Here is a 12,953-nt window from a genome sequence, read left to right as displayed (position 1 = left end):
CAGCCTACTGCTTTCTGTAGATTCCTTCTCTGGACTTGGACTGCATGCATGTAGCAATACTAAGCCACAGCCTTGAGGGAGTCGTGTGTGTGTGTGTGTGTGTGTGTGTGTGTGTGTGTGTGTGTGTGTATGTGGTTTTTAGGTCCACAGGCTAGGGGCACCTATAGCTGCCAGCCTACCCCACAGCCACAGCAACACAGGATCCAAGCCACGTCTGTTACCTATACCACAGATCAGGGCAATGACAGATCCTTAGCCCACTGAGTAAGGCCAGGGATCAAACATGCAGCCTCATGGTTCCTAATGGATATGTTTCCCCTGTGCCACGACGGGAACTCCAGGGAGTCCTTTTCGAGACATTTGAAAGTCTCTATGCAGCTCCCTTCTCTGTGTTACTCTACCCTGCAATTTCTAACAGTCTCAGGATCACAGTGTTTTTCTTCCTGTATTCTGCTCTGTAAAATCAAACTTCACTTCTAGCAACCATTTAAAGCACAAACTGATTTTTTTTATTTTTGGAATAATTTTACCTCTAATAAAATCAAATGGGATTTATTTAATATATAGCTATTTTATTAATAATATAACTGTGGTCAAATCTTGGTAATATATACTTCATATTTCTTATATCTAGGCCTTTGTGTATTCTGTAGGTTGGTATCTTCTTTCCTGCCTTATAAATGAGGCTATTGCTTAAGGGCAGGGGCTGGTACTTTTTCTGTAAAGGGTCAGGTAGTAATTTTTTTTTTTTTTTAAAGAATTATTCTTTTTTTTTTTTCTGTCTTTTTGCCTTTCCTAGAGCCACTCCCGCGGCATATGGAGGTTCCCAGGCTAGGGGTTGAATCGGAGCTGTAGCCACTGGCCTACGCCAGAGCCACAGCAACGCGGGATCCGAGCCGCCTCTGCAACCTACATCACAGCTCACGGCAACGCCGGATCGTTAACCCACTGAGCAAAGCAAGGGACTGAACCCGCAACCTCATGGTTCCTAGTCGGATTCGTTAACCACTGCGCCACGACGGGAACTCCAGGTAGTAAATATTTTAAGCTGTGTGGGCTTTTTCTTTGTTGAAACTACTTAACTTGGCCATTATAGTGAAAAAGCAACTACAATATGTAAATGAACAGCCATTCGTGTATTCCAAAAAACTATTTATAAGCCCATATCTGGCCCTGCTGATTGTAGTTTTACTAATTCCACTGTAAGGAATCATTTAACTTAGAATATTTTAATATATTTCCTTTAGTTTTATGTGTATGAGTAAAATATCACCAAAGTTCACTCATTCATTCAGCACACTCTTATAAAAGGCCTACTACATGGTAAGCATTAAGCATTAAGGATATAGAATAAAAGACATAGTTTCTGCTCCCCCAGGAGAGACTAAAAGACTAAGAGTCTGTAGCAACCCTCTAGGTGAAAAATTAAGATCTAAGGCAAAGGCCTGGGTATGGGAATGGAAAATAAAGAACAGATTCCAGAGACAGAATTCCAAGAGCTGAAATGCACCAGACAGTAATTGGTGGTAAGTGTAAGGTCGGCCGAAAGGATGAGACTCACAGGCATAAAAGACTTTATTAGCAGGGTATACTGCCTGGCTGACTCACTGGGGGGAGGTCAGCAGTCAGCCTGTTCAAGAAGGGAGGTTAGGAGTTCCTGTCGTGGCGCAGTGGTTAACGAATCCGACTAGGAACCATGAGGTTGCGGGTTCGGTCCCTGCCCTTGCTCAGTGGGTTAACGATCCGGCGTTGCCGTGAGCTGTGGTGTAGGTTGCAGAGGCGGCTCGGATCCCGCATTGCTGTGGCTCTGGTGTAGGCTGGTGGCTACAGCTCCGATTGGACCCCTAGCCTGGGAATCTCCATATGCTGCGGGAGCGGCCCAAGAAATAGCAAAAAGACCAAAAAAAAAAAAAAAAAAGAAGGGAGGTTATATGTGGGTGCCAAGAAAGGGGGTTTCTGTGCAGAAGCTGATTGGCCATTTCTTATGTAAATAGGGTGAAAAGGAACAGACCAATCAGTTTGGGGGAATTGTTAGTAGGATACGAACAGAAGTTTAGATATTCTCCTGGGTAGTGGGGTAGTCTTTAAGATTGGGCCACATGATTTCAGGGAAGACTTAGTTATGTCTTAGTCATGTCTCTCCAGGAGCTAGGCGAGAGCCTAGAGCTAAGTCTTGTTTTCCCGGGATGAACAGTAAGGAATAAAGAAAGGTGATGTCAGGGATGGAAATATAGGAGATGCAGATTCTGGAGGGGTTTGATGAGTTCAGTTTTGGCCATGGTGTGTTGACCTATAGGATAATTAAATGAGTATATTCAAATGGGTAATTATTCTAATTGAAGCTTAGGAGAGAGGCCAGGGCTGAAATAATCAGTATAGAGTGGGGCTAGCTGAAGTTATTGATGTAAGTGAGGTTTCCTAGGGAAAATGAGAGCATATAATCAAGAAAGCATGTTATAGAGGATACCAACAGATAAAAGGCAATGATGCCCCCAAAGAGACTGTAGAATTCTGGCAAGAGAAAAAGAAAACCAGGAAATGAAATCCACATGGAATCTAAGGAAAAAGAATGTCAAGGAAAAGGGAGTGGTCATTCATGCCAAACGTAAAGTTAATTCAGAAAATGACTGGAGGAGTTCCTATTGTGGTGCAGTGGAAATGAATCTGACCAGGAACCATGAGGTTGTGGGTTTGATCTCTGGCCTTGCTCAGTGGGTTAAGGGTCCGGTGTTGCCATGAGCTGTGGTGTAGGTCACAGATGAGGCTCGGATCTGGCATTGCTGTTGCTGTGGTGCAGGTAGCTATAGCTCTGATTAGACTCCTAGTCTGGGAACCTCCATTTGCCATAGGTGTGGCCCTAAAAAAAAACAAAAAAACAAAAACAAAACCTAGAAAAGAGATATTTTTTAAATGACAATTGGTGAATTTGGCAAGGGTAATTTCAAAGAGTGGAATGAAAAGTTATATTTGGAGTTCCCGTTGTGGCGCAATGGTTAACGAATCCGACTAGGAACCATGAGGTTGCGGGTTTGATCCCTGGCCTTGCTCAGTGGGTTAACGATCCGGCATTGCTCTGAGCTGTGGTGCAGCTCGCAGACGTGGCTCAGATCCCGCATTGCTGTGGCTGTGGTGTAGGCCGGTGGCTACAGCTCCGATTTGACCCCTAGCCTGGGAACCTCCACATGCTGTGAGAGCAGCCCAAGAAATGGCAAAAAGACCCCCCCCCCCAAAAAAAAGGTGTATTATGTAGGGTTTGGTAGAAATTTGGAATGAGGCAGTAGAGAAGTGAATAGATCACCATTTGAGAAGTTTCACTAAGAAGGGAAGATGTATGTGTGGAAGCAAAGACAAAAAAGGACTTTTAAAAATATGCTTAAGGGAAGCAGTCCATAGAAAGGAATAAATCAACAATATAAGAAAGAGAATACTTGGTGCAAGCAGGAAAGAGTGAGGTCTAAGGTAGAGGGAGGTACTGACTTTCCTCAGTTTCCTCCAATCCTGGAGAGGAAGTAAAGATGGTACTGGCAGAAACCTGTATCAAATGGAGTTTGCAGTGTGAGTGGGAAGAATTGAGGGATTCCTATAAGATGCACAGATGTTTCTCTATGAAACAAGAGATGAGGTCTCCTGTCTGGGAGTGAGGAGAAGTGTTGGAATAGGAGTTTGAATGGGGAGTTGAAGGTTTGAAATTGCTATTGTAACTGGAGATGATTTGATTTGGGAAATATAGGAGTTCTGTGTAATGCTGATGGTCATGCACAGAGTGGAAATAATGAATTTGTAGTTTTATCTGTATGCACACTTCCGTGATTTTCCTCCTGCAGTGGTCAGGAATTGAGATGTTAATTTGGATAGCTGAATAGAGCCAAGGTTGGAGAGTTGCATGGCAGATGCTGCAAAGATAGAAACATAAGAGGATAAAAGTTCAAGGTTATTGACAACAAAACTGTCAACACTAAGCTGTTTAGGGAAGGATTTTAAGCCAGGAAACAGACAGACTAGGATAATAAAGAAATAGGGGACTAGAGATGTTAATGAAGTCAAGTAATGGTTGTAGGAAGAGATGAGAGTGAGAAAGCTCATAAAGTAAGAGTACAGCATATCTGAGTTGAAAAATTTACAGAATGAATAGTTCTGATAACTACACGATACAGAATATAGTCTTTGATATGGACAGCTTAAATGTAATGTTAAGGACCTGCAAGAGTGGAAGAGTAGATACAGCCAAAAGAGTAAAATCACCTGATGGGCTAGATTTGAGGTAAAGGAGTAAGGTTAACCCAAAATGCAAAGGGTGTAACCAGGAAGTTTGTACATGATAGCATCAAATAGAGATACAGGGAAATATGAAATGAAATGACAAGAGCCTCAAATGAAGAGTGATTTTTACATGAGGATAAGAAGTAGAGTATGGGTCTGGAAATGAATTTAGAAAATGAATAGTCTCATGAGCTTCTGAAAGCTGTTTTTTAGTTAGTTTGTTTTTTTGGAAGAACTAACCAGGTTTATGTTAAATTAAGGAGGTAATGAAAGAGTTCTGTAAACTGAGGACACAGGAGAATTAATTAGGGAGGTAGTTCTAAAGGGCACAGTGGAAATGGTTGGTGGGAGCAGTAGAAGGATGGGTGAAGGTAGAGGAAGTATAAAACAGAATAGTGAGGATAAGAGTACTATAAAGAATAAATCATTAGAGAGGTCTACATTCTGGATATTGGCCAAGGCTAACAGGAATATAAGGCATGGTGAAATTAGTTAGTGTCAAGATTTCAAATGGAACTCTAATTGAAGTTTATTTATTTGTTTAACAAATAGTTACTTTAATATCTAGGAACAGCTCCAAATTTTGAAGATATATGAGGAAACAAAACAGATAAAGTCCCTGCTCTTCCAGAGATTACATTCTAGTGGAAGGGAAAGACAATAAGCAAGTAAATAATTTCACATAATGATAACCATTGTGAAGAAAACAAAGCATGATAAACTCAGTAATTATTCATGATAGAAAATAAAGCAGGATAAGAGTACCAAACAGTGATGGATAGATGAACATGTTATTTTAAATAGATTGGCCAGAGAAAAGCTGTCTGAACAAACAACTCCCTCCCTGTGTTTTACTGTAGACATTTCTAAACATACTGAAAAGTTTAAAGAATTTTACAATGAACAATCCTATACCAACTTAGAATCTATCATTAACATTTTATTGAACTTTCATGAACAAAGGCCTGCATAGTGTGAAGGAGTGAACCATAAAGGCAAAGAGTGTTTAGGAACAAAGAAAGTATCAAGTCCTTGAAGTAGGAATAAGCTTGATATGTTCAATAAACAGCTAAAAGGCAAAGGCAATTGGGCCAAACTAAATGGAGGGAGCTAGGGTAAGTGGTGAGAGATGAGGTCAAGAGAAGTGGGTAAATCAGGTAGGTCTCATTTACTCTGTAAGGACTCTGGATTTTATCTTGGGTGATGGGAGGCATACAAGTATTCTGAACAGGAGAACTAAGTGAACTTATTCATGCTATGCACAGAATAGGCTGAAGACAGGCAAGACTGGAAAGAGAATAGTTAAAAAGCTACTGTAGTAGTTCTAAGTCAGTGGTGAAAGTTGTTTGTCTATATGTTTGGAGTAGGCTTAGAATGCATTTTAAAAGTGGAGCTGGTAGAACTTACTGTTGGACTGAACAGGGCATAAGAAAAAAAGAGGGGACACACAGCTGACTCCTAGGAATATTCAGAGCCAGGGCAAACTGAGCTAGGTGGATATGTCAGAGGCTTAGTATCAGGCTGGGGTTCTAAAGAAAAGTTGACAGGAATTCTTTTCAGTACCTCCAAAGAAATCCTAGTTCTCACATTGGAAAGAGTGACAACCCAAGGTGGATGAGGATTTATGTGAGAGAGAAGATTCAGCCTATATGGGAAAATTTCAGGATTCTTCAAGTCTCCTGTTGGAAAGAAAAAAAAAAATCCTTGGGATGATGGAAAGACTCAGGCTTTTCTCAGATGAGAGAGATGGACTGCTTTGATCTTTTTTTCCAAGGATAAATAAATCCATTAAAACAAATGTATGCATATTTGTATATGTGTCTATGATGTGAACATGCATAGTTTTTGTATTTCCTTTAGCAAATTTTGTGCCAAGACTCAATTATCTCACATCTAGAATTTGTGTCACCTTTGTGCTGCTGATACACTTCCAAACTCTCTTCATTTAGAAATTATTTTTTATACTGCTGCCCATTGATTTGTCTAAATTACCTGTGATGAAGGACCAGTTTTTTAAATCTCAACCTGTCATGTTTATAGAATACAAGTTAATTACTTGAAAAAGTGGAATTAAAAAAAAAGATTACAAAGTACAAGCCCAGTTTTTTAACTAAATCAACTGACATAAAAATTATTCTATCAGAAGTTCCCTAGTACAGCAGGTTAAGGGTATGGTGTTGTCACTGCCATGGTTAGGGTCGAAGGAACTGGCCCAGGAACTTCCACATACTATGGACAAGGTAAAAAAAAAAAAGAAAAAATTACTCTATCAAAGTGTAAGTTTCTTCCTTAGCCTGATATACCAAGTCTTCATAATCAGACCTCTGCCTACTTTTATACCCTTATCTCTTGCCATCATCTGCCATATAACCCTGTGTTTCAGCCTTGCTAAGGTACCTGCAGCTCTTGAAAATATTGTGCACCCTTTTTCTTGTTTGTGTATTTGCTTTCCTTTTGCCTGGAATATCTTTCTCCTTTTTCACCTAGATAATTCTATTTTTACTTTTATATCAGCTTACTTTTTACTTCATCCCAGAAGACCTTTACTTTTACTTGACACTACCCCTAAAATAGATATCCTTCCTTTATGTTCAGCAGTTACTCTCTATATACCTCTATCATAGTATTACACCGTTGTAATTGTTCACATACCCATTTCTCCACAAAGTTTGGGCATTATGAATATAAGATGTATCTGATCTCTGTATTTCCATTACCTCACAGGAAATGGGCTTACATTTAGACACTTAATAAATGTTTGTTGCATGAACATGTAAATAAGTCATATGTTTCTGAAAAGAAAAAAAAAAGTATAAGTTTCTAAGAGCTTACTCTCAATTTCTAAAATATCTTGCCTCAGACTGGTAATTAAACCATTTGTAAACCACATTCTGATTATCAGTAGCATTAAGCATTCAGACCTCAAAAGTTTCACTGTCTATTGAACCAAATATAAACTTCTCGCCATGGTCTTAAAAATTCTGTACCAGTTAGCTCAGTCTCACTTGCCTCTAACAGGAAAGCCCTTATCTTCTCTTTAACACAAGGTACCGTTTTTAACACATTCTGTTTTTGTCTCTGTTTACCCAAAGCATCCTGATACATCTTAAAGATGTTATATCAAAACTGAGGTGCTTATTGCCCTTAGATAACTTTCCTAGGGTCCATTTACCTAATCTTTACCCTTCCAGTATTCATATTTTCTTATATTTATCAGCATAGATTTATGTTATTTGTATTTTTATTAAAGCATATGTTACTTCAGAGTAAAGTCTGATTTTTACCACATTGTAAAAATATATAGAATATAGCCACATAGATATCAAAACAATATAAAGTATATAAGTAATAACCTGCTAATCTAAATGTATATGTGCCTAGGGAGATAAAGCACTGGTGTCTATGGGAACCTGCATTCATCCCTTTACCCCCATGCCCTGCTTTCTCTTCTTTTTTACTAGGCCTGTCTCCATTAACGCTGGACCCTAAAACTGCTCACCCAAATCTCGTGCTCTCCAAAAACCGAACCAGTGTGTGGCATGGTGACATTAAGCAGGTAATGCCTGATGATCCAGAGAGGTTTGACTCAAGTGTGGCTGTGCTGGGCTCTAAAGGCTTCACATCTGGAAAATGGTACTGGGAAGTAGAAGTAGCAAAGAAGACAAAATGGACAGTTGGAGTTGTCAGAGAATCCATCCTTCGGAAGGGCAGCTGTCCTCTAACTCCTGAGCAAGGATTCTGGCTTTTACGACTAAGGAACCAAACTGATCTAAAGGCTCTAGATTTGCCTTCTTGCAGTCTGAAACTGAATAACAACCTCAACAAGGTGGGCATATACCTGGATTATGAGGGAGGGCAAGTATCCTTCTACAATGCTAAAACTATGAACCACATTTACACCTTCAGTAGCAATTTCATGGAGAAACTATATCCCTACTTCTGTCCTTGCCTTAATGATGGCGGAGAGAATAAAGAACCATTGCATATCGTACATCCACAGTAATTTGTCATACTGTTGTATAAATTCGGAGCATTATTAAAGAGGTATCAAAATAGTTTACCAGTCTCGCTGGTTTCTCTTCCCAATTCATGGGGAACTCTAAAATAATGAAAAGAGGATTCACAAATGGAATTTCATACTCAGTGTGCTAAGTGGATTTCACTGGAGCTTTTCAAGATGTAGTTCTAATTCTCAGAGGTCTACTATGGCACAGGAGACACTCTCAGGAGTGTGACCATCATAGTAATCTATTATTACTAGGGCAAAATGCAACTTGAGTTTGCAATGCTCAGGAAGCCTGTACAAACTCGTTTAGAAATTCTATCATGCTATCCTTATTCTCCAACATAATTATTCTTAATAGATTCATTTTTAGATGTGTTCCCCTTATCTTTTAACATAAAATTTTTTTTGTCTCTTTGTCCTTTTAGGGCGGCACCTGCGGCGTACGGAGGTTTCCAGGCTAGGAGTCTAATTGGAGCTGTAGCCACTGGCCTTTGCCACAGCCACAGCAACGCCAGATCCAAGCTGCGTCTTCGACCTATACCACAGCTCATGGCAAAGCCAGATCCTTAACCCACTGAGTCCAGGGATCGAACCTGCAATCTCATGGTTCCTAGTCGGATTCGTTTCTGCAGTGCCACGTTGGGAACTCCTAATATAAATTTTGCAACACATTTATTTCTAGAACTTGTTACTGTAATTAAAAAAAAAAAGGTTTCAGGAGTTCCCGTCGTGGTGCAGTGGTTAACGAATCCGACTAGGAACCATGAGGTTGCGGGTTCCATCCCTGCCCTTGGTCAGTGGGTTGACGATCCAGCGTTGCCATGAGCTGTGGTGTAGGTCGCAGACGCGGCTCGGATCCCGTGTTGCTGTGGCTCTGGTGTAGGCTGGCAGCTACAGCTCCGATTCGACCCCTAGCCTGGGAACCTCCATGTGCCATGGGAGCGGCCCAAGAAATAGCAAAAAAAAAAAAAAAAGGTTTCAGAGAGTTACAGAATAAAGTAGGAAATGGTCTGGGTTAGTTTATAATCTTGTCTTGAATTCTTTCAAGACACTTTTTAGTCCAGCAAATCTCTTAACTGTTTCTCAGTCCTTTTTTCTTGCTTTATCTATCCACGGAGCACTTCTTTTTCTATATTCAAATACAGTTAAGTATTTCAATCTACTTCTGACTATATCCTTTTAATCATTCCTGCCTATAATTTTTTGTTTTTTGCTTTTTAGGGCTGCACATGTGGCATATGGATGTTCCCAGGCTAGGGGTCACAGCTGCCAGCCTATGCCACAGCCACAGAAATGTAGGATCGAAGCTGCATCTGTGACTTATACCAAAGCTCACAGCAATGCCTTAACCCACTGAGCAAGGCCAGGGATTGAACCTGCATCCTCATGGATACTAGTCAGATTCATTACAAGTGAGCCACAGTGGGAACTCCCACTGCCTATAATTTAAATATCAGTATATTTCATCAGGTCCTCTCCAATATGCTGAACTTCTAGCTTGAGCCTTCTTTCTAAGGCTAAAGTTCTTAGGGTTATTGATCTCAGCAGTAACCCCCCCCCTTTTTTTTTTTGCTTTTTAGGGCTGAACCCACAGTGTATGAAGGTTCCCAGGCTAGGGGTCAAATCGCAGCTACAGACATCAGCCTACACCACAGCCACAGCAGCCCAGGATCCCAGCTGTGTCTGTAACCTACACCACAGTTCACAGCAACACTGGATCCTTAATCCACTGAGGCCAGAGATCGAACCCGGAACTTCATGGTCGCTAGTCAGATTTGTTTCTGCTGTGCCACAACAGGAATTCCTCAGCAGTATCCTTGATGAACTATCCCTATTTCCTTTCCTTGGAAGTACCAGCTAATTGAGCTTCATTCTTCATATCTGACAGATTTTTTTGGTGGGGGTAGGGGGCACATGGCACTCAGGACTGATAGCATGGCCCTCTAAAATTACAATTACCATAGCTCTTATGGAAAAGCAAAAGCCCACTATTCTATCTGTCATAATGAGGATATGTACACACTACAGGTGATATGCATGGCATACACATTCATTTACAGCTGCTGATTTGGGCAAAGAGCTCTTGCACATTATGGCTACATTTAAGAAATTACCTTTTTGTTTGTTTGGTTTTTTTAGGGCCACACTGTAGCATATGGAAATTCCCAGGCTAGGGGTTGAATCAGAGCTGCAGCTGCTGGCCTACAACGCAGCAACAGCAACATCAGATTTGAGCTGTGTCTGTGACTTACACCACAGCTCACAACACCGGATCCTTAACCCACCAATCGAGGCCAGGCATTGAATCTGCGTCCTCATGGATACAAGTTAGATTTGTTTCCACTGAGCCACAACAGAAACTCCAAGAAATTACTTAAAAAAAAAAATGAATTCAGGGGTGGGATCAAGATGGTGGAGGAATAAGACAGGTGCTCAATTTCTTCCACAAACAAAAAACCCCACTGATCTACATGTAGAACGATTTGTACAGAACATTTACTGAGCACTGACAGAACACCTCAGACTTCCAAAAAGGCCAAGAAACCCTCCACATGATTGGGTACAACCAAAGAAAAGAGAGAGAGAGAGAGAAAAGGAAAAAAAGGGGGAAGCAGGACAGGACCAGCACTCCAGAGAGGGAGCTGTGAAAGAGGACAGGAATGTGTACCCTGGGAGGCCACCTAACTGATGGGGAGATCAGCCAGGATGGAGGGAGGGCCTCAAAGCCTCGGAGAAAAGAACAGCAGCCAGAATGAGAAAGGCAAAGCAGAGAGAGAGACACACACCGACCATCAGTACCATTTGCAGAGGTGAATTCAGGCAAGAGGACTAGGGTTGGCTGTGAGGAAACAGCCTGAGGGGGCTAGGGATCAAGGCAGGAAGAGGCCTGAGCACACCAGAAAAGCAAGGTGCCATTGTTGGGGAGGGCAAGAGGAAGAGGGGAGGAACCGCAGGCTCTCAGGCGGCAGGGTGGCTCTTGTGTGGGCTACAGGGGCAGAGGCAAACTGCCACAGCCATTTCAACTCCTGAGGTAGTTATGGCCTGTCACCACTAAGAGTCCCATGAACAGGCATCACCTGAAGCCCCAATCACCCTTAGGGGTTGCCTCCATGGAGGGCCTTGCAAACAAGTGCTGCCCACTGCCCTCGCCTCCCTAGGAATAGATGTGCCCTCCTGCCACCACTGCCAAAGGCTCTGGGCACCACTCCCACCTCCCTGAGAGTTACTGCCACTTCCAAGGGCCTGGTGACCAGGCACTGTGTACAGGTGCTGCCCATTGCCCTCACCTTCTTAGAAGCATGTACAGGTTGTACACCTGCCTACCCCCTATCAATGGGATAATGGCCTGAACACACTGTGGAAAGAGACAGCAAGCATCCAAATGAAAAGCAGCCTTCATGTCAAAAAAAAAAAAAAAAAAATAGTAAGCCCTCACAAGCTACCAGGGATGCCCCGGCATATAAAGAGCCCTCCAAGACTACAGTAAATAAATTTTTTTTCCTAAACTCACAGAATAAGAAAAATTTAAGCAAAATAAAGAAGCACAGAAGTTATTCCCAGTTAAAAGAACAGGAGAGGATTTCCTTTTGTGACTCAGTGATAATGACCCCAAATAATATCTATGATGATATGGGTTTGATCCCTGGCCTCACTCAGTGGGTTAAGGATCCAATGTTGCCTATATATGGTATAGGTCATAGACATAGCTTGGATCCTGCATTGCTGTGGCTGTGGTGGAGGCTGGCAGCTGCAGCTCCGACACAACCCTTAGCCCAGGAACTTCCATATGCTGCAGGTATGGCCCTAAAAAGAAAAAAATAAAATAAAACAGGATAATTCCCCTGGAGGAGCAAACAATGGGACAAGATCTCTGCAGTCCAACAGACACTGAGTTCAAAAAGGAGGTATTGAAAATACTGAAGGAATTAAGAATGGATATATACAATAATACAGATCACTTTAAAAAGGAACTATAAACTATAAGGAGAAGCCATGAAAAGTCAGAAAATTCATTTGCAGAGATGAAAGCTGAGTTAAAGGGTTTTGAACAGAATGAATAATGCAGAGGAACAAATAAGTCACTCTGAAGATAGAATAATGGAAATAACCCAATCAAGACAGCAGATAGAAAACCAAATGAAAAAAATGAAAGCAATATAAGAGATCTATGGGATAATATGAAGTGGGCCAACCTATGCATAATAAGGATTTCGGAAGAAGAAAAAAAAAAAAAAGAGGATTGAAAATATATTTGAGGAGGGAGTTCCAGTTATGGCGCAGCAGAAATGAATCCGACTAGTAACCATAAGGATGTGGTTAGATCCCTGGCCTTGCTCAGTGGATCAGGGATCCAGCATTGCCATGAGCTGTGGTGTAGGTGGCAGACAAGGCTCGGACCCCTTGTTGCTGTGGCTGTGGCATGGGCCAGCAGCTGTAGCTCCTATTGGACTCCTAGCCTGAAAGCTTCCATGTGCCGAGGGAGCGGCCCTAAAAAAGGTAAAAAGACAAAAAAACACCAAAAAACCCCCAAAAACCTAAAACAAAACAAACCAATCACCAAACTCTCATTATTAACCTTCCAGCTTTGGAAATAAAACAGTATCGAAATCTTTGAAGACCCTGACATTTTGTATCCGTTTTTTTTCCTTTTTGCAAATAATTCATAGGTATGTTTTTCCAACAAATG

General features: G+C 41.4%; 1 protein-coding gene across 3 annotated transcripts in view; it reads left to right on the top strand.

Moving 5' to 3' along the window:
- Nucleotides 1-8,318, top strand: part of TRIM69 (tripartite motif containing 69) — a 47,330-nt gene extending 39,012 nt beyond the window's left edge. For all 3 annotated transcript variants that reach the window (XM_047769450.1, XM_047769449.1, XM_047769447.1), the window contains one exon: nucleotides 7,722-8,318. In XM_047769450.1, the coding sequence (XP_047625406.1) occupies nucleotides 7,722-8,263 (542 nt within the window). In that variant the 3' untranslated portion in view covers nucleotides 8,264-8,318. The remainder of the gene's footprint in view (nucleotides 1-7,721) is intronic.
- Nucleotides 8,319-12,953: the final 4,635 nt, after the last annotated feature.

The sequence above is a fragment of the Phacochoerus africanus genome, chromosome 2, assembly GCF_016906955.1.
Source record: "Phacochoerus africanus isolate WHEZ1 chromosome 2, ROS_Pafr_v1, whole genome shotgun sequence".
Classification (NCBI taxonomy): Eukaryota; Metazoa; Chordata; class Mammalia; order Artiodactyla; family Suidae; genus Phacochoerus; species Phacochoerus africanus.
The sequence above is the reverse complement of the archived record's forward strand: the minus strand, read 5'-3'. Positions and strand labels throughout refer to the sequence as shown.